The following is a 21,895-nucleotide window of genomic DNA, read 5'->3' as shown; positions in this document are numbered from 1 at the left end:
AAGGAAACAAAGGGGCCCTGAACCTGCCCCGGGGGGGGAAACAGTCACTCATTGTGTTTTTAAGGGGGCGGCATCTTAACTGGTGTGAAGATGGGCTTGCTGCCAAATTTAAGTATGGCTTGAAGCTGAAGGGCCAATCAGGGGAGAGCAATAGAGTAAGAGGACAACTTATTTAATCTTGAATTTAAAAAAATGGGGTTTGCACTTAGACCATCCAGTGAGGACCGGGGGTGGGGTTAGATTCCCCAGTTAGGCAGGGAGGGCCTGTAAGCCTGCCTGGAGTGTTACCCACCTCCCCCCACCCCCCACCCCCACCGCCCACGAGGCGGCAGCTAAACGAGCCCCCGTTGCCTGTAGGAACCTGCAGTCCGACTGGAAGATCCCAGTCGACCTCCTTTAATTGTCCTCAACAGGCTCCTAATGTGTCACGTTTTCCCCACTCCCACCTCCCAAAAATGGCCTGGGAGGTAGGAAGGAGCTGGGAAACTGGCACATCGGACGGCAGGGACTTTTGTAGTTCCTGCCCAACTCCATTTCTGGGCCTGGCGAGTTCTCAAAATTCAGCCCTCAGCTTTTACAATAAGTCTACGCCAAATCATTCTTGGCCCAGGGCCTTCCTTCCATACCTCCCTTTAGTTATCCCTTTGCGCCTCTTTTAAGTGTCAGTTGTGGCCCAGTTGGTAGCACTTTCTCTTCTAAATCACAAGGTTCCGGTTCCAAGTCCCACACTGGACTTGAGCACTAAGATCAAGGCTGACATTCTAGCGCATTTCCGAGGGAGTGCTGAACTGTCAGCGGCGCCGCCTTTCGGATGAGACATTAAGCCATGGCCCCATCTGCCTGCTCAGGTGAATGTAAAAGATCCCATGGCACTATTTCAAAGAATAGCAGGGGAGATCTCCCTGGAATCCTGGCCTATATTTATTCTCCAATCAACATCACTAAGACACATCCTCACAAAAAAAAACACGTTTTTATCACCTTGCTGTTTGTGGGTGTTTATTGAGCGCAGCTTAGCTGTCACGTTTCCTACATTACAAAAAGTACTTCATTGGTTGGGAAGTGTTTTGCGAGGTCGGGGGATTGTTAAAAGTGCTAAATAAATGCAAGTCACTTTTCTCCAAATTTGCCATCACTGATTTCTTGGTTTATCTCATCTCTGTCTTTAAACGTGACACCGGCCAGCTCTCTGGACCTCACTTCTTCAACCATAGAACAAAGAAGTATGCGACACAGCACTGCTATTTTTAAAAGAATACCACAAGCAGCTTGCACAGCACCGCCCTGAACTAATTTTACAAGTACAAACGCAAACCTTTTTTCATAGAATAATGTCACTGACAGCCTGACCACTTAATGTGATTAATCCATCCATCAAAATTTAGTAATGCACCCTTAAATCAAGGCGGACAGTCTAGTTGTTACCACTAGAGGGTGCCAACTATCTCTGTATGGTGCAACCTATTACACAAGCGCACAGCTTTTTTGCCAATTGGAATGGCCAGTCATTGACTATCGTGCAGTATTTCAACACAGCCTCAACCCTTTTACTCCCTGACAAGATAGTTACACCCAAAATTCTTTGAGAGTGGCAAAGCAAGATAATTAACAGTGGTTAAGGCTTGCATAGGAACTTCCAGCCTTACAACAATTTACCTGGCTCCTTGTGTGCAGACAGGTATCTCAATGCACTTCACAGGGCCATGGGTGAATATAGTTGGGCACTGAATAGGAGGGAGAAAGGAGGAAACTGGGGGTTGAAGGGTGAAAGCACAGTCAAAAAGAGGAGTGGAGGTGCTGGGGGTGGAGCCCTGGCAGCTGAATTACATTGATACTGCTCCTATGAAGCACACATGTGTATAATAAAACCATCGGCAATAAATTATTGATATTTTTGAGTGCCCCTCTCATCTCCAAGCAGCGCTGTAGTAATGCAGGTTACCGCTGTTACGTGGAGATGGTTTCTCGAGTTGCTTGTCCTTTAATGATCAGTATCAATGACATCCTGCCTTGGCCAATGAGTAGTATGTTACTCATTCTTTATGTACCAGCACGGCCCAGCTAGGAATAATTGCACACTGCTTTTCTGAAAGCTAGACTGTCTCCATTAGTTTGTATCAAAGTGCTACAACAATGAAAGTCAAATGCTATAACCACAAGCCCTGCTAGTCAGCTACGCTACAACTTACATTTATATAACATCTTTAGCGTAGCAAAAAGTCCCAAGGTCATAAGGAGCATCTCAAAGGAGGAAATGGGGGGGGGGTAGAGAGCTGGAGAGGTTTAGGGAGAAATTCTGGAGTTCAAAGCCTGAGCAGCTCAAAGCTCTGTGGCTGATGGTGGAACAAAGAAATTTGGGTATGTGCAGGAGGTCAGAATTGGAGGAATGATGTAAATAGCCTCAGTTCAAGTTCAAAAACCACTTTTATGTTGTTTCTACCCTGGTTGGTGCACTAATTGCTTGGCCACTTAGGTATTTGGCTTTCAGTAATCACCATAAACAAACAAATACTTTGCAAGTTCTTGTTCATTTTTCTCCTGCTACTCACATCAAAGGGGTCAGCTGAAGGTAACTGGCGAGATTTTTAAACTGCGCTGAGAAAAATGCCTTTTGTTCCCCATGTTCTTTGGCTTGTCAGAGCTTGAAGTTAGAAAGGGCTCTCTGTAATCCAGCTGTGATACAGCAAAGTCACACACATGACTCTGGCACCGACGCTGCCTCACAGCTCCCAAAAGGCAGGAGACACAAGGTCTGTTCTTCAGATTCTGTGACCAAGGCCTGATGTCAGGAAGTCATCCAATGTTGTCTATTATCTAGCTCGTGAAGCTCACAAAATCTCACAAACCGAAACAAAGCATCCCTTGTTTCTGCAAGTCCATGTCTTATTTATTAACCATTTAATCTTGTCTAGAATGGCAATATCTAACTGCTGCATAAATTTCCCATAGAATCTGCTTCACAAATACGGTTTTTAAAAAGCTGCATCAACTGTCGAGGATGATTGTGAAACCCTTATTTATTATCTTTCAGTAGGTTTTAAGTCCATGATGTCCAGAACCTTGATCCTGCTTTTCAGTTCATTCACATTTACAGGTTTATGCTTTCTCAGATTAACAGTGCTAGTGCTGAGTGTAAGCTACCAGGGCAGGTGAATAGCAGATAGCCTTTGTAAGGGAAGCAGTTTGATCATTTCCCAGAAACTGCTTGCAGCGAGCAATAATATTATGGCAGATCAGACATTTTAAGTGTATAATGCTCTGCCTACACTGAAGGGCACAGTCAACTTAGCTATGTAAATTACTCTGTGCCCTGTTTAACACAGTCACTAACTACACCATGAATGCCTTGATCATTGTGTCACCTGACAGGTATTAAACTCCCAGAGAGCTGGAACTGAATCATTATTGCACCCTGTAAAGGGTGAAGAAAGCACTTGAAAAGGGCTCAACAAGACAAGATAAGCCAGTCACAAATCAACTCTAAAGCACAGTAACCTTCCAGTTAAGCCTATCGCAAATGTCACCATTACATGTACAATATTTGGAAACAGGTAACGTACCTTGACATATTCGAGGGCAAGGTCCATAATGTCCGTGTCCCTGCAGGTGAGAAAAGAAGCGTTGGGGTACTGGAGTATCAGAATGATAGGTATAAAAAACATACAGTTTGTACAGCCACTTGTTGGAAGTCAAATTATTTCAGCTCTCAGCATATCTGCAAATTCAGGTTTCATTGGTTATATTTTTTAAAAATTGAAGTGCTCTATACCCTTGATTATCAATGCACTCCTCCTATAAGCGCAGTGCAATCCAAATATACAATGTTTTCATAAAACATAAACAGGAACTCACACTTTGTTGTCCAACAGCCTCAATATGGCAATGTGGCTGACTCTTAAATGCCCTCTAAACAAGGGCAATTAGGGATGGGCAATAGATGCTGGCCTACCCAGCGATGCCCACATCCCAAGAACGAATGAAAAATATATTGAATTGCATACTTAAATGTACAAAAGATGCAAAATCTGTGTAAAACATAGGCCCAAATTGATCATATTAAGTACAATACACTTATGCATACTATGGCCTCTTTAAACATATTGGAATATTCTTTCTTGAAATTAGATACAAAAAAATTTAACAGATTAAAATGAGGATCCCTTTGTAAATATGTTCATAAAGATTCACTTAGTCCCAAATTTGCAGAAAATTCATAACCTATTTCATTTAAAAATGTGTTTAAAGTTTCATTGTTAACAGGTATCAGGAAATTTCACAAACAAACTTATAGGCCTGGATTTTCACTCCTGGGTTGGGAGCACAGAGGCTGGACAATTGCTGGATCTGCCAACTTGACCCAGCAAAAAGTGCCCCGGAAGTTTGACTGGGTTTTATGGGAGTTGGGGCTGCCACCCCTGGAAACCATTCGGAGACAGCACAGGTACAGAGGCAGGCTGGGTGTTGTGACCCGCCTCAGTGCTCTGGCATTGCGATAAAAATAAAAGAAAAAACAGCCCTCCAACTCCCATCCCTCACACCCCATCACCCTTTCAACACACTCCCCATGACCCATCATCCCAACCCATGACCCCTCATAACATCCATGTCAACCTTTGCCCCTCACCCAACACCCCCCCTGCCCCCCAATGGACCCTCATGGCCTCCATGCCAACCTATGTCCCTGTTACCCACCCCCATGGCAACTTAGTGCCAACTCGTGACCTCCACCCACCACCCTTTGCCCTTTCACCTCCATACTAACTCACCCAGTATCCACCAGAGACAGATCTCAGGACCCAGGCTGAGATTAAATAAACTTAAGTGTCTATTAACAAATTCGTTATTTAATAAAAACACTCATTAATCAAAAGAACCCATTCGCTACATTCAACTTCCTCTCTTACCTTATAAAAGCAAGTACATATTCATAGTCACACTTCTAGGACTTTATAAGCACTTGGAGCTGTCAATCAAACTGTAAACTGACAGGCACCCCACAGTGATAATGATAGGCTGTGAAATCAGTCATGCAGCATCAATCCTGTAATGATTACTCTCAGGCTTATCATGGAATCACAAAATTGTTACAGTGCAGGAGGAGGCCACTCAGCCCATTGTGTCTACTCCAGCACTCGGAATAAGCAAATCCCTTAGTGCCATTCTCCTGCCCTCTCCCTGTAACCCTGTGCATTCTTCCTTTTCAGATACCAGTTCAATTTCCTTTTGAATGCTTTGATTGAACCTGCCTCCATTACACTCTCGGTGAGCGCATTCTAGATCTTAAACACACTACGTGAAAAAGTTTTTTCTCATATTGCTTTTCCTTCTTTTGCCAATTACTTTAAATCTGTGCCTTCTTGTTCTTGATTCTCTCACAGGCGGGAACAGTTTCTCCCTATCTATTCTGTCCAGGCCCCTCATGATTTTGAATACCTCAATCAAATCTCCTCTCAACCTTCTCTTCTCTAAGGAAAACAGTCCTAACTTTTCCAATCTATCTTCAGAACTGAAGTTCCTCAGCTAGGTCAACAGAGTGAAATAGCAAGCATAGATTGAAAACTACAGTGTTCTTAAAAACAAATATTTAAAGGGCAGCAGATTTAAATGCCTGGACAGTTTGACAGCTCCCTTTGCCAGCTCCTTTTGACAGTTTCAATGTAGTTGATTGTTCCAATGAATTTTGTGAAATTTTTATGCACATTCATGTCTAGTTTTAACAATCCATGACCCAAAGGCCATCTGACCTCACCTAAAGTTGTCCCAGAACCATGCCCAAAATGGTACCCTACCTCTCGAAAAACTTCCTTAAGTTTATAACTTTCCCTACCAGGTCTAAAGAGTGCAAATCACACCTGACTAAAGGCAGCTTTTTTAAAAATTCATTCATGGGATGTGGGCTCTGCTGGCTGGGCCAGCATTTATTCTCTATCCCTAGCTGCCCTTGAGAAGGTGGTGGTGAGCTGCCTTCTTGAACCGCTGCAGTCCATGTGGTATAGGTACACCCACAGCTCGGTTGAAGGGAGTTCCAGGATTTTGATCCAGCGACAGTGAAGGAGCGATGATATATTTCCAAGTCAGGATGGTGAATGACTTGGAGGGGAACTTTTAGATGGTGGTGTTCCCATCTATCAGCTGCCCTTGTCTTTCTAGGTGGTAGTGGTCATGGGTTTGGAAGGTGCTGTCTAAGAAGCCTTGGTGAATTCCTGCAGTGCATCTTGTAGATGGTACACACTGCTCCTACTGTGTGTTGGTGGCGGAGGGAGTGAATGTTTGTGGATATGGTGCCAATCAAGCAGACTGCTTTGTCCTGGACGGTGTCCAGCTTCTTCAGTGTTATAGGAGCTGCACAGATCCAGGCAACTGGGGAGCATTCCATCACATTCCTGACTTGTGTCTTGTAGATGGTGGACAGGCTTTGGGGAATAAGTAGGTGAGTTACTCATCGCATGATTCCTAGTCTCTGACCTGCTCTTGTAGCCAGTATTTATATGGCTAGTCCAGTTCAGTTTCTGGTCAATGGTAACCCCCCAGGATGTCGATAGTAGGGGATTCAGTGATGGTAATGCTATTGAACATCAAGGGGCAATGATTGGATTCTCTCTTGTTGGAGATGGTCATTGCCTGGCACTTGTGTGGCACGAATGTTGCTTGCCACTTGTCAGCCCAAGACTGGATATTGTCCAGGTCTTGCTGCATTTGGACATGGACTGCTTCAGTATCTGAGGAATCACAAATAGTGCTGAACATTGTGCAATCATCAGCGAACATCCCCACTTCTGACTTTATGATGGAAGGAAGGTCATTGATGAAGCAACTGAAGGTGGTTGGGCTGAGGACACTACCCTGAGGAACTCCTGCAGTGATGTCCTGGAGCTGAGATGACTGACCTCCAACAACCACAACCATTTTCCTTTATGTTAGGTATGACTCCAACCAGTGGAGAGTTTTCCCCCTGATTCCCATTGTCTTGAGTTTTGCTCGGGCTCCTTAATGCCACACCCAGTCAAATGCTGCCTCGATGTCAAGGGCAGCCACTCCCACCTCAGGGGTTCAGCTCTTTTGTTCATGTTTGAATGAAGCCTGTAACAAGGTCAGGAGCCGAGCGGCCCTGGAGGAGCCCAAACTGGGCGTCAGTGAGCAGGTTATTGCTAAGCAGGTGCTGCTTGATAGCACTGTTGATGACCCCTTCCATTACTTTACTGATGCTTGTGTGTAGACTGATGGGTAATTGGCCGGATTGAATTTGTCCTGCTTTGTGTGCAGGACATACCTGAGCAGTTAGCCACATTGCTGGGTAGATGCCACAACAAGCATCTTATGCAATGAACCATTGGGAAGATGATGTTGCGCTAATAATGAAATGGAATGTGTGGTAGAACAAAAATCCAAATGCGTTGCGACACGCGCATGCACACGGTGCAAAAACAGAATAAATTCGGCTACAGGGAGCTGGGGTGGGTTCCCAGAAAGTCATCGTCATGTTTTTAACAGACAGTGAAGCCTAAACCTGTGATTACATCGTTCACCAGATGATCACTTCAGCACTATGCTTCCTATCATCATATACACGGCTGATGATCAAGTGCCTGTTCAGCCTCCCATTTAGCAGCTTCTATCAGGAATAGAACAATGACAACAACCTCAAGTCGACTGTTTCTGTCTTTAATTTGCTTTGACAGTCGATAGTTCCAACAATGCACCTTTTTTTTTGTTGGCATGAATGAGGCTCTTTTATTTAAAGGTGTTTCTTGTCTCTTCCTTGTTTGGTACTCATTCTACTGTAGCCACCCAAGGACTCTATTAAATGCTATTATTCAGTCAGCCACTAAGGAGGAGGAGAGAGTAATCTGGAGCCCACTCTCTTGGATCGCATTGCTTGCTGAGAGTGGGAGGAATGTAGGAACAGAAACAGGCCATTCAGCCCCTCGAGCCCATTTGGCCATTCAACTAAATCATTGCTGATCTGTATCTCAGTCCCTTTCACCTTCCTTGGTTCTGAATCATTACCCAACAAAAATCAATTTCATCTCTGACATTTTTAATTGCTTCCTAGTCTCAATAGTTTTTTTGAGGGAGAGAGTTCCAGATTTCCACTACCCTTTGTGAAGAAGTGCTTCCTGCATCACCTCGGAATGACCTCGCTCTAATTTTTAAGGTAATGCCCCCTTGTTCGGAACTCCCCCAGGGGAGGAAATAATTTCATTTCTCTCCTCAGTGTTTTGCCCTCGAGAAGGGATCAGTGACCATTAAAAAAAAACAGACTCCATCTACCCTCCCCTCCTGTCCTGACAGTGCTGTTGCCTCATTGCTGTGGTACAATTCTAGACCAAGTGGCATTATTCCTACTTGAGCCTTGGCAGAGTGCGTTGGCAGCTTATTCTGTTGTTAGTTGAATGGGAAGGTGGTGAAAATCAGCACAGTTAAGCCTAACATCCACATGCCAGCAAGGGCCAATGGACAGTAATCAGGAGTGGACCCTGCCCATTTTGCCTAACCCAGAAGCAGAGAGATCAATTGCAGATTCCTACGCTCATTCTAATGGAGACTAACACATATTTCCCTGGTCTGTCCTGTTATAGTGTAATTGTTTTATGCTACAGTATTAGCTACAATACTGATATACTATTTCAGCCAATTAAAAAGAGAATGCCATGTAAAAAGATGTTTGTACATTGACAATGAAAGAAATAGACTGGGAGGTGATGTGGACTAATTCCAAAGTCTACATTCCACTTAATGTCTACAATACAGGCAATGCTGCTATGTATAGTATTGTGATCAGTTCTACACACATACACACAGCTCATCTCCCACACAGCCTCAACAAACACACATTAGCCAACCAAGTCCCAATAATTATCCAAGTATTCAGAAATAGCTCGCCTCCCAATCACAATCTCAGGGATTGCTTTGGACACTCGCCAATTGGCAAAGTGTGAATACTGGTTTCACAAGATATAATGCGTTTTCCTCTGGCTAATAATGTGGGAACTTTATTTTCGAATATCGGGATTAGGTCATAATATTATTCTGCAAGGTGTGATTCAAATTGTTTCATGAAGTTTAAAACCAAGTACAAAGTGTCTTAAAGGCCATGGAGAGAGAGAGTACAGAGTAGATTTACATGGGTCTAAAGAAATGATATTATGACAAAAAAGCTCAAGGTACTGGAGGTTATTCTGGTGCAAGGGTGGAAACAGGCACTAAATAGACACATTTGTTTGAAAGTCTGATCTTAATTTTGCTCCCAATTACCAATCACCATGATTTAACTTGCCTAGAGATGCTGAAATAAACACCTTTAGGTCTACCCAAGCACTGATTAGAGACAATTTTTGTGGAGCAGTATATGTAGGCCCCGCTCACCCACTCCCACCGAAGGCGTGGCTGACACACACAGTGACAGGTTTCAGCATGGTTTAGCCACCAAGGGAGAGGATGCACAAGTTCTCAGACACGGCACAGGAGGTCCAGGTGGACCCGGGCTGCCAAAGACTATCCCATCATTCCTCACTGTACTCGGCTACCCAGCCCCAAGATAGGACAAAATGACATTCAATCCCCTAAGTGTCCTTAATCTTTAACCTCCTCACTCACTTTTCTATTTAGTTTCAGGTTGTTGTGGTGAGCATGCAGTCTTGTGTTTTCCTCCTCTTTTCTGCTGGAAATTTTGACTCATTGCTGGGGGTACAGTTCTACAGCTGATTCAAGCACCTTGCCCAAGTGGCCATTCTTTAACTGAGAGTATTACCAAGCTGTTCAACATGTGGAGGGCACCACATTGCCACCATTTTTCAAAGGCCAATCTTCCCCCTGTCAACCCAGGGGCTCTGAAGCCCAAGTGTGCACCAGCTGAGACCAATCTCCTCAGCAAAAACCAGGACGAGTGGCCAAAGTTTCATTCTTCACTGGTCTCCATGGTTCCAACAGTGGTTGTGCCTTTGCCCACTTAATTTTAAACAACTCAAAACGCTGATGGGACACAGTCTGCAGTGAACTCTCATTTATTCACAGGTGTAACGTGTCAGCAGTGGGGGTGGGTATTTCACAGAATCTCAGTGCAGAAGAGGCCCTTCGGCCCATCAAGTCTGCACCGACATGTGAGAAACACCTGACCTACCTACCTAATCCCATTTACCAGCACTTGGCCCATAGCCTTGAATGTTATGATGTGCCAAGTGCTCATCCAGGTACTTTTTAAAGGTTGTGAGGCAACCCACCTCCACCACCCTCCCAGGCAGTGCATTCCAGACCGTCACCACCCACTGTGTAAAAATGTTTTCCTCACATCCCCCCTAAACCTCCTGCCCCTCACCTTGAACTTGTGTCCCCTCGTGACTGACCCTTCAACTAAGGGGAACAGCTTCTCCCTATCCATGCCCCTCATAATCTTTTAGACCTCGACCAGATCGCCCCTCAGTCTTCTCTGCTCCAATGAAAACAACTCAAGTCTATCCAACCTCTCTTCATAACTTAAATGTTTCATCCCAGGTAACATCCTGGTGAATCTCCTCTGCACCGCCTCCAGTGCAAACACATCCTTCCTATAATGTGGTGACCAGAACTGCACACAGTACTCCAGCTGTGTCCTCACCAAAGTTCTATGCAACTCCAACATGATCTCCCTACTTTTGTAATCTATGCCTCGATTGATAAAGGCAAGTGTCCCATATGCCTTTTTCACTACCCCACTAACATGCCCCTCCAACTTCAGAGATCTATGGACCCACACGCCAAGCTCCCTTTGAATGCTTCCTTGTCAAATACTCCTTCCAAAGTGTATCACCTCACACTTTTCAGGGTTAAATTCCACCTGCCACTTATCTGCCCATGTGACCATCCCGTCTTTATCTTCCTGTAGCCCAAGACACTCAACCTCACTGTTAAGAACCCAACCAATCTTTTGTGTCATCTGCAAACTTACTAATCCTGCCCCCAACATAGACATTTATCTCGTTTATATAAATGACGAATAATGGGGGAGCCAGCACAGATCCCTGTGGTATTCCACTGGACATTGGCTTCTAGTCACTAAAGCAACCTTCTGTCATCACCCTCTGTCTCCTACAACTAAGCCAATTTTGAATCCACCTTATCAAATTACCCTGTATCCCATGTTCATTTGCCTTCTTTATCAGTCTCCCATGTGGGACCTTGTCAAAGGCTTTGCTGAAATCTATATAAACTACATCAACTACACTACCCTCATCTACACACGGTCACCTCCTCAAAAAATTCAATCAAATTTGTTAGGCATGACCTCCCTCTGACAAAGCCTTGCTGACTATCCCTGATCAAACCTTGCCTCTCCAAGTGGAGAGAGATTTTCTCCTTCAGAATTTTCTCCAATAGTTTCCCTACCACTGACGTGAGACTCACTGGCCTGTAGTTCCCTGGCTTATCTCTATAACCCTTCTTAGATAGCGGAACCACACTGGATATTCTCCAGTCCTCTGGCACCTCCCCCGTGGCCAGAGAGGAATTAAAAATTTGGGTCAGAGCCCCTGAGATCTCCTCCCTTGCACCCCTCAGCAGTCTGGGACACAAAGCATCTGGACCTGGAGATTTGTCCACTTTTAAGCCTGCCTACAGCTCCAATACCTTGTCACTCCCAATATCAATTTGCTCAAGAACCTCGCAGTCTCTCTCCCCGAGTTCGATACCTTCATCCTCATTCTCTTGGGTGAAGATGGATGTGAAATATTTGTTCAACATTCTATGGATGTCCTCTGGCTCCACCCATAGATTGCCCCCTTGGTCCCTTATGGGCCCTACTCTTTCACTGGTTATCCTCTTCCCATTGATATACTTATAGAATATCTTGGGATTTTCCCTACTTTTACCAGCCAGAGCTTTCTCATATCCCCTCTTTGCTATCCTAATTGCTTTCTTAAGCTCCACCCTGTGCTTTCAATGCTCCACTAATGCCTCCGCTGATTTGCTTCCCTTGTACCTGCTAAAAGCCTCTCTTTTCCTTCTCATCGCAACCTGAATATCCCTGGTCATCCATGGTTCTCTGGGCTTGTTACTCCTTCCCATCACCCTAGAGGGAACATGTTGAGCCTGTACCCTCCCCATTTCCTTTTTGAATGCCCCCCCAACTGCTCGTCAGTAGATTTCCCCACAAGTAGCTGTTCCCATTCTATCCTCCAGATCCTGCCTTATTTTACTCAAATCTGCTCCCCCCAAGTCCAAAACATTTTTTTGCAACTTGTCTATTTCTTTCTCCATAACAAGCTTATATTGTACCATAACAAAAACAGAATTACCTGGAAAAACTCAGCAGGTCTGGCAGCATCGGCGGAGAAGAAATGAGTTGACGTTTCGAGTCCTCATGACCCCTCTTCTCCGCCGATGCTGCCAGACCTGCTGAGTTTTTCCAGGTAATTCTGTTTTTGTTTTGGATTTCCAGCATCCGCAGTTTTTTTGTTTTTATATTGTACCATGTTGTGGTCACTGTCACTAAAATACTCCCCCACCACCACCTCAGCCGCCTGTCCGGCTTCATTCCCCAGAATTAGGTCCAGCACTGCGCCATCGCTTATTGGACCCTCTACATATTGACCTAAAAAGTTCTCCTGTACACAATTCAAGAAATCCACTCCACCCAAGCCCTTAAAACTATGTCTATCCCAATTAATGTTGGGAATGTTGAAATCACCTAATATAATTATCCTATTGTTATTCTATATGTCATATAAAAGCACAGCTTGTAAATCAAGAGTGGGCACAGGAAAACAACCAGTTTCCAATTCCAATTTACAGCCAGTCTTTTAACAAATGCACATAACATAGCATAATTGGATAGTAATGTAATGTTACTCTTGTAAGAATGAGAATCACAGAATCACACAGTGCAAAAGAGACACTTTGGCCCATCAAGTCTGCACTGACACATGAGAAACACCTGACCTACCTACCTAATCCCATTTACCAGCACTTGGCCCATAGCCTTGAATGTTATGACGTGCCAAGTGCTCATCCAGGTACTTTTTAAAGGATGTGAGGCAACCTGCCTCCACCACCCTCCCAGGCAGCGCATTCCAGACCATCACCACCCTCTGGGTAAAAAAGTTTTTCCTCACATCCCCCCTAAACCTCCTGCCCCTCACCTTGAACTTTTGTCCCCTTGTGACTAACCCTTCAACTAAGGGGAACAGCTGCTCCCTATCCACCCTGTCCATGCCCCTCATAATCTTGTACACCTCGATCAGGTCGCCCCTCAGTCTTCTCTGCTCTAGCGAAAACAACCCAAGTCTATCCAACCTCTCTTCATAACTTAAATGTTTCATCCCAGGCAACATCCTGGTGAATCTCCTCTGCAGCCCCTCCAGTGCAATCACATCCTTCTTATAATGTGGCATTATTTCAAAATTGAAGAGAACAGATGAGTCTGTCTTGATTATCAATCAAGAAGAGGTGGCACATGTTTAAAAATGGCTAAATATAATCACCTGGCTTTTAATCTGCAACAATTTGTATTTACATAGCACCTTTAACGTATTGAAACATCCCAAGGTGCTTAAGTCTGAAAACCTGAGCCCTCCATCCACCACCACCACCCCACAGCGCGCACGCACCCCCCACCCCCCCACCTCCATATAGGGGAGATGGTGGTGCAGTGGTAATATCACTGGACTAGTAATCCAGACACCCACGATAATGCCCTGGAGACATGGGTTCAAATCCCACCATGGTAATTGGTGGAATTTAAGTTTAGTTAATAAAACATGGAATTAAAAAGCTAATCTCGGGAATAGTGACCACCAAGCTATCAATTGTCATAAAAACCCATCATGTTCACTAATGTCTTTTAGGGAAAGAAATCTGCCATTTTTACCCGGTCTGGCCCTCACATGACTCCAAACCCACAGCAATGTGGTTGATTCTTAACTGCCCCCTGAAATGGCCTAGCAAGCCACTCAGTTCAAGGGTAATTAGGGATGGGCAGCAATGCCCACACCCCATGAAAGAATAAATTTAAAAAATTAAAAACAATTGATATTTCATACCCTGGCCCAAAACAAATGTTATTTTATTATAATTTTTTTTATTTGTGCGGAAATAAAGCAAATCAAAAAGGTGAGTGTTGTTTATTAATATTCTGGTTGGGGAGAAAGATAAATTAGTGTTAGATCATTTCTTTGAGGTCAACAGCCAAGCGGTGGTTGGCTGGCATCAGCAATATTACACTGTACTTTTGGGAAAGAGTCAGTAAAACCGCTGTCAAATCAATGCAGTATAACAAGCATATAAATATACCTTTGGGGTTGGGACTGTGAGGCATGATGCATACATTCCCCAGAATAGAATTCTTAGTGGTATCAGAGGGGAAGTACATCAAAGACGGAAAAAAATCTAAGTCGTTTAATGGGCTGTAGATAAGATTATAACAGCAAATTATGTGTATATTGCTTACTCAGAAGCATGGACTTTGTGTCATCAGGTTTATTGTAAATTGGTTTTGTGGCTGGTGATGAAGCATTTATACTCCAGGAGCATTTACAAGCTTCAAGATTAGACTAGTCATGCTTCATGTTTGAGTATAATTTTGAGGTTTCTGAAATTTGCCCTCTTTCTCCATAAAGCTTCAATGGAAGATTCAATGTCGATTCAATATAGATCATATCTGAACACCCCTGGCCATTCCACTAGTAGCACTGCTCCAAAAGGAGACACCAGCCTAGAAGTTATCCTGATGATATGAGTCTTCTTATGAGACATCTCATTTTGCTAGTACAATTCACTCATAACACTACTCACACCCCTCCCGCCATGCTCGCTGACCCACATTGACTCTCAATCCATTAACTCAATTTTAAAAATGTCATCTTTGTGCTTAAATCCCACCATGACCTTGCCTCACCCTATCTCTGTAATCTCTTCCAGCCCTACAGTCCTCTGCGACCTCTATGTTCATCCAATTTAGATCTCTTGTGCACCTATATCCTCACCCCACCACTGGCAGCTGTGCCTTCAGCTGTATAAGCTCTAAGTTCGGGAATTCCATCCCTTAACCTCTACCTTGCTCTCCTCTAAATCGCTCCGTAAAGCCTATCTTTTTGACCAAGCTGTGGGTCACCTGTCCAAATGGTGGTTGTATTGTTGTACACCACCAACCCCTTGGCTCAGTGCCAATTGTTGTCTGATTATGCTCCTGTGAAGTGCCTTGGGACATTTTGCTATATTTAAAGGTGCTATATAAATGCAATTGTTATTGTCATCACTATTTCAATGCTGGAGTAGTTTTGTTCAAAATAACCCTGATTGAAGCCCGTGCGAAAATAAGGAGAGGGTCATAAGAGTGTGTTAAACGTTCCTCTGCTAATATTGTCAGTAGTGATGTGTAGGCTATGGAGCCCAGGGCACAGATTTATGAAAGAACTGAGAGCTTCTCTTGTGCAATCTTTGATAAATTCATAACTGTACAAACTCGCGGCAAGACGCTGCCTTCAGCAAGCCTTTGAAAGCCAATTGGCATTGGCCGCTCTTTCTTCATTCACTAGTCTTTGTGGTCTTCTATGCATCCTGGTTGATCTTGCCACGCAGCCCCTGTGGCTAATCTGTTCCTAGGCCATTGATACCATTCACTAAGAAGATCGGACAGTGGCCTCAAGTCAGCTCTTCCTGATTTCCCCCTCCCAGTTCCTCCCGCTGTCCATGTGACTGAGGTCAACTGGCATTGGGGATTGAACTTGTCACATCTGCTGCTGTCTCGCTCTTAGATTATCTTTGAAGATATTCAGCTTTAAATTCATAAGTTAAATTTCTCATCAGGGTATTGGAAAACCAAACCAAACCCAATTCTGATACCAGTCGCTTCAGTTAGTGACTGAGCATTACACTAGATCTTGTGACCGCCAGTCAAAGCCAACATTCTCTTTGATAAACAATACAATCTACCCTTCTGCTCAAAATAAGTGGATTCCAGAATTTGAGATGGAACATGTTAGAGTAGCTTTTCCAGGCTCTTTGCCTTTTACCTTTGTACACACAGAAGGAATTATCTCCTATTTTAGAATTAAGGTGGTTTAATTGGCCCAGAAATTTGAATAGCCCCATAAACATGGTACACAAGAACACAAGAAATAGGAGCAGCAGCAGACCATATGGCCCATCGAATCTGCCACTTAATATGATCATGGCTGATCTTTGGCTTCAACTCCATTTTCCTGCCCACTCCCCATATCCCTCAATTCCCTAAGACACCAAAAATCTGTCTATCCCAGCCTTAAATATAGTCAGCAATGGAGCACCCACAATCTTCTGGGGTAGAGAGGTCCAAAGATTCACAACCCTTTGAATGTAGAAATTTCTCCTCACCTTAGTCCTAAATGATTGTCCCCTTATCCTGAGACTGTGGCCCCATGTTCTAGATTCCCCAGCGAGGGTAACAACCTCCAGTGTCTACTCTGCCAGGCCCCTTCAGAACCTTGTTTCAATGTGATCATCTCTCATTCTTCCAAGCTCCAGAAAATTTGAGCCCAATTTACTCAGCCTGTCATCATAGAGCAATCCTCTCATCCCAGGGACCAATCTAGCGAGCCTTCTCTGTGCTGCGCTATACCACTCTGCCACTGTCTGTAGGCTGCTTATCACACTGAAATCATTCAAAGTACAGTAAGGCTTTCTCTTATTCAGGTAACAGATAGGGCTCACTAAAAGTCCATTAAGTTAAAAACAAAGTGGAGCACTTCAGAGTGAGACTTTGAAAAGCAGCTCTCCGCATCCCCCGCAGGCATTCAAAGGCTAATCTATCTAACAGCGGTGGGTTATCTGGGGAGCTAAAACTCGTTCCATTACTCACAGTAACATTCCTTGCCCATGATAACATCTGCACCTACTGCTCATCAGACCAAATATTCAACTTTGGCAACAAGAAATCTCCCTCAGAACAAGAACAGCTTTACGCAACTTATTACAAGTACATTAAATGCAAAAAAATCATGCCACCCATTCTGAACTTGCTTTTGTGCATAATTGGTCGTGCTGATGTGACACTGACACATGTTATAAAGGCAGTATATAGATGAACCAACTGGTTTCCCCCCTCGACCCCCAGGCTAAATATAGGACTTACTTTTCATTCACTTTGTAGCATAAATACTTGTTCAAGGAACTCTGACCCCAAGAAGCTGTAATGTCACTCTGAATGCCACCTCAAGGGGGCACATATCTACACCTCAGTTTGAACACACCAATAACCCATCCTCTCTCCTGTGCGGGAGGTAGCTCAGCGATACTTGGCCTAATACCCCATCTCTTGTGTGACCACTGTAAAACCTCACAGTAATAAGAATCCGTGAATAAACAAAGTGAGATGGCAACAATGCGCCTGGCAGTGCAGCGTGTCACTAGAGGAGGTGCCCCTCCCACACTGGCATTGGGATGGCATCACCAGCCAAGCAACGTAGGGTTGGCCATTCTCGGTCACCGATGCTCTGAGATATGCTGCACAGTGTAAGTGGGGTGAATTTCAGAGCTCCCGCAGGTTATTTAAAACCTGCATGTTTGTGCAGTAATTAACTCAATTGCCAAAGGCTATAATAAGGAAATCATCTCAGACCTGGACACACTACAGTTAACCTTCTTGTGCCAGCCAACACACTATTATGTAGAATTCCATGGAATCCACAGAAAAATCAGGTCATTTGCCCCCACTATTCAATGCCAGTATTTAAGTTCCACACAAGCCTCCTCCCACCATTTCTCTCTATCAGCATATCCTTCTAGTTCCTTCTCCCTCATGTACTTATCCAGCTTCCTCTTAAATGCATCAAATTCTGGTTATTTGGAAAGTGAAGAAAGTGGTCTAGATACAGTATTCTCTCACAATGTGAGACACGAGAAAGAAAAAGGAAAGAAGGGCAAATTAACTTGCATTTATATTCCCCTGCTCCTCTCTGAAACAGTGCCATGGGATTCTTAATGCCCACCTGAGGGGTCTCAATTTTACACCTCAGCTAAGGTGGGTGCAGCACAGTGCTCACTCTCTGCAGTCGGATTAAAACCCATGACTTTCTAACCCAGTATCAAGAATGCTATAATGGAACCACAGCTGTCAACTTCTCCATAACTGGGTTATCAACAACAAGTGGACCACTAGAGAGGTAGGAAGAGGGCGGAGCACACAAAGGACGAGAGTGCCAGAGGTTGGAATGACCAGAGAATGAGAAGAGTCAGTGATTCACAGAACGGGACAGTTACAAAGTGAAAATGTTTGATAATATGTCAGCCTCAACCATTATTTCTACTGGTCTTTACCATGCAGTACTTAAATGCTCTTTGCATATAAACACTGGAGACATGATTTTCCAAATAGAACATTACACAATGCATGTGTTCAGCCTGACAAGCAAACCTGCAAGAACCTGCCAGTGGCAGAGATAAGTGTTAACATCTCTAAACAAGCTATTCCATCTTAACCAAGGTTCAGTTACTGATAAGCTGCAGCAGAGGTAAGCACACAGATTACTCGTACTGAAGGTTCACAGAAGATTAAGACAAATAAGAAGACCAAGGAAATAAAAAATACAAGCAAATAACATTGTTGCATTTTATACACATTTCTCTCCTGAAGGCAGTGACTTGTGTTGAGGTACATATCTTGCAGACACCAATCACATGCCTTCCACTAGCTCACACCTCACTGCTCCTTATGTGTCAGCCTGGGTAGGTTATTCAATCACTGGGGAAACAGAGGGAAGGTGTTACAGGAAGGTCCAATTCTATCCTCTCCCAATTCAGCAATCCACTTCGCAGCAGAGGTCATTAGGTACTCATTCTAACAACTCACCCTCTTAAATACCTGAGTTAAATCACCCCTTAATCTTCTATACTTAACCATCCTCTTGGGCTATATGGCCCACGGTTGGGGGTTTCCACCCTGGGAGATATGAAAAAGAAATACGCTTAATGATTTGACCAAACTGCTATACTTTGAACGGTGGCTGTGTAACACAATTACCTCCAGTTCCTGCACCATGCATACGGGCTAAACTATATTGATGATGGTCAACACTAACTTTTAATGCAAAACAAAACTATGACTCAGAATATTAAAACAAATTGACCTTAACTATGTCCTGCCTATTTTATTAAAATAAATCTTTTTATTGCAAGATAAGAAACCAAGAACAGGGATGGAGCAAAGGTATCCAGATTAGATTTCATTTGGATGGATCTTGATGTTATCCATCCAGCAGAGTGCTGAAGGTGGCAGAAACTGTGTTAGTCCATGAGCCCTTTCCCCCCATGCTACTGATGGTTCAACAGCTGCACTGGGAGTGACCCAGGACAGTAACCGCCTTATTCCTTCAAGGAATGGGGCTCAATGCAGACCGAGACATGGAGAGAAAGGCCAGTGTGACCATTTCCTTTGCTTGGCCAACTGGTTATCTGGTGCATGCAGAAACCCATCTCTGTGTTTAAGAGTCTCTGAGCTGTGCAATTGCATCCCCAATATGAAACGTACAGTCTCCCAATAGGAGCAGGCCCCACCAACCTAACCCCGGGGAGTTAATGCACAGATTGGCAAAGCTATAGTTTATAAATCTATAACTCTTGCTCTTGACATGCTCACGGCAATATTGGCTAATTGGTTAAGATATCAAAGTTCAAACTGCCCACAGAACCTCTGGGAAGGGAGCAAAGTGTAGAGAAACAATTTTTTTCAAAGGTATTTTCATAGAACAAGAGAACAAGGAGGAGGCTCCATCAACGTCTCAATGATGCAGAGTCTAACGTGAGTGCAAAAGTTAATACTGAGTAGTGATCTTTCTTGGCCTTATCCTGAGGTGCCCATCCACTCTGAGTGTATTGACTTAACTAATGCCATTATCAGTTACCTGGAATGAAATTCCGTGAACTCTTGTAACGGATGTTCCTCAATGACATCATAAGACAAAGACGCATTGCGTAATCGGGTTGGCAAAGACTGAGGCTGATTTTCTGTGGGACTGTACATGCCAGTAGGTATCACAGATACCTTCCCGTTTTTCTTTCTTGGCAGTGTGCCATGAATAGAAATACTTTGGAGTGAGCTGGAATGCTGACTGGTGAGAGGGCCTCCAATACTGAGTGTCTCCATCGCCGGTGTGAGCGAACACTTACGGCCAGTTTGGATCTTGCGAGGCAAGCTTGCATATTTTCCTGCGGCCATCATCTTCAGCTCTGCATTTAGAAAGACAAACAGACACCATTAACAAATCAAGCAGCAGTTAATCATTGCACAAAAGAAGCTATTAAGATTTCAAGCTAATTAGAGTCCATTAGTGATAGCTAACAGCAATGACTAACAGCTCACTCTACCATCGTTCTTTTAGCAATTCCAAAAGATACAACAACTTCTGAAAATCTGACTTGACAAGAGGCTTCAGAAAGGACTGATACAACGGTGATGATTTTGTCCTATACTGCTGGTCTAGGCCTTCTGGGTTAGGCTAAAATAAAAAGCTCTCTTTGTGCTCTTGTTCTATGCAATCAATGCAAATACCTTTAAAAAAAATGTTTCTCTACACTTTGCTCCCTTCCCAGAGGTTCTGTGGGTAGTTTGAACTTTGACACATTGACCAATTAGCCAATACTGACATGAGCATGTCAAGAGCAAGAGTTGATGGTAGCATTGCTAACTTGACTGGATTATCTTGATAGTTCCAGCAATTAAAGCTGAATCTCCCAGATACTTCAGGAAGCAATCCGGGGGAAAAATCAGAAGGGAAAATTAACAAAATTGTGTTTGTTTCATTTTCTTTGAACACTCTTAATTTATTGGTTTATATGAATATATTGGTGTATGGCTCAGTTGATAGCGCTCTCACCTCTGAGTCACAAGTTCCAGATTCAAGTGCCACTCCAGGGGTTGAGCACAAAATACAAGGCTGACACCCCAGTGCACTACTGGGGGAGTGCTGCACTGTTGGGGCCGTCTTTTGGATGAGACTTTAAAACGGGGCCCCACCTGCCTGCTCAGGTGGATGTCAAAGATCTCATAGCACTATTTTAAAGAGCAGGGAAATTCTTCCCAGTGTCCTGGCCAATGTTTATCCCTCAATCAACATCACAAAAACCGATTATCTGGTCATTATTACATCGCAGTTTGGGGGAGTTTGCTATGTGTAAATTGGCTGTGGTGTTTCCTACATTACATCAGTGACGACACAGCAGTAGTGCTTCATTGAGATGTTCAGTGGTGATGAAAAGCACCATATAAATGGAAATCTTTCTTTTGCTTCCTTTTATTTTAGACAGCAGGGCAGGGAAAGGTTGGTTGATGGACAGCAATTGGATAACAAAGGGAGTCATTTTAATCCTGAAAAAATGGCTGGCTTTGGGTTGAGTGGGAAGTGAAAAAGGTTAAAAATTTCAAATCCAAACTCAAGCCACCTTGAAACCACCCATTTCTGGTTTTAACAGAGACGAGATCAGGAGCAGGCAACCAACCTGCTGGCGACAAAAAAGGTTGATTGTTATTGCCCATTAAAGGAGGCTGTGTGCCTCCATTTTGACAGAATTACTATTTTTAACTGTTTTTCAGTCAGGTTTCCTGAGGTGGTTTCCCACACCTGAGGAAACCTGGCAGATAAAAGGTGAGATAGGCTGCATCTATCAGGTAAGTGCCTTGAGAACACTGCAGGCTTCCTGACCATAACTCCAACCCACTCCAATCCAAAACCAGGCTCCAGTAAATATCAGGGCCAAAGAGTCAGTGTGCTTTCATCTTGGCTTGAGAAGGTGGTGCGCTACAAGGTTGGACATGTCAGGGGACCAATGATCAGAGCCTGGAGGCAGGGGATCATGATTGACATGTCGGTTGACCAATGGTGGGAAGTGTAGAGGCAGAAGAACAGGATGGACATGTCAAGTGACCAATGTTTGGTGCCTAGAGGCAGACCAC

The 21,895-nt window shown here is 43.9% G+C and overlaps 1 protein-coding gene across 2 annotated transcripts in view; it reads right to left on the bottom strand.

Moving 5' to 3' along the window:
• The window catches only part of bcar3 (BCAR3 adaptor protein, NSP family member), a 179,788-nt gene that overhangs the window by 59,396 nt on the left and 98,497 nt on the right, over positions 1-21,895 (bottom strand). For both annotated transcript variants that reach the window (XM_041208661.1, XM_041208662.1), the window contains 2 exons: positions 19,848-20,172; positions 3,561-3,600 (listed from right to left, as the gene is read on the bottom strand). In XM_041208661.1, the coding sequence (XP_041064595.1) occupies positions 3,561-3,600; positions 19,848-20,172 (365 nt within the window). The remainder of the gene's footprint in view (positions 1-3,560; positions 3,601-19,847; positions 20,173-21,895) is intronic.

Source organism: Carcharodon carcharias, chromosome 16 (assembly GCF_017639515.1).
Source record: "Carcharodon carcharias isolate sCarCar2 chromosome 16, sCarCar2.pri, whole genome shotgun sequence".
NCBI lineage: Eukaryota > Metazoa > Chordata > Chondrichthyes > Lamniformes > Lamnidae > Carcharodon > Carcharodon carcharias.
The sequence above is the reverse complement of the archived record's forward strand: the minus strand, read 5'-3'. Positions and strand labels throughout refer to the sequence as shown.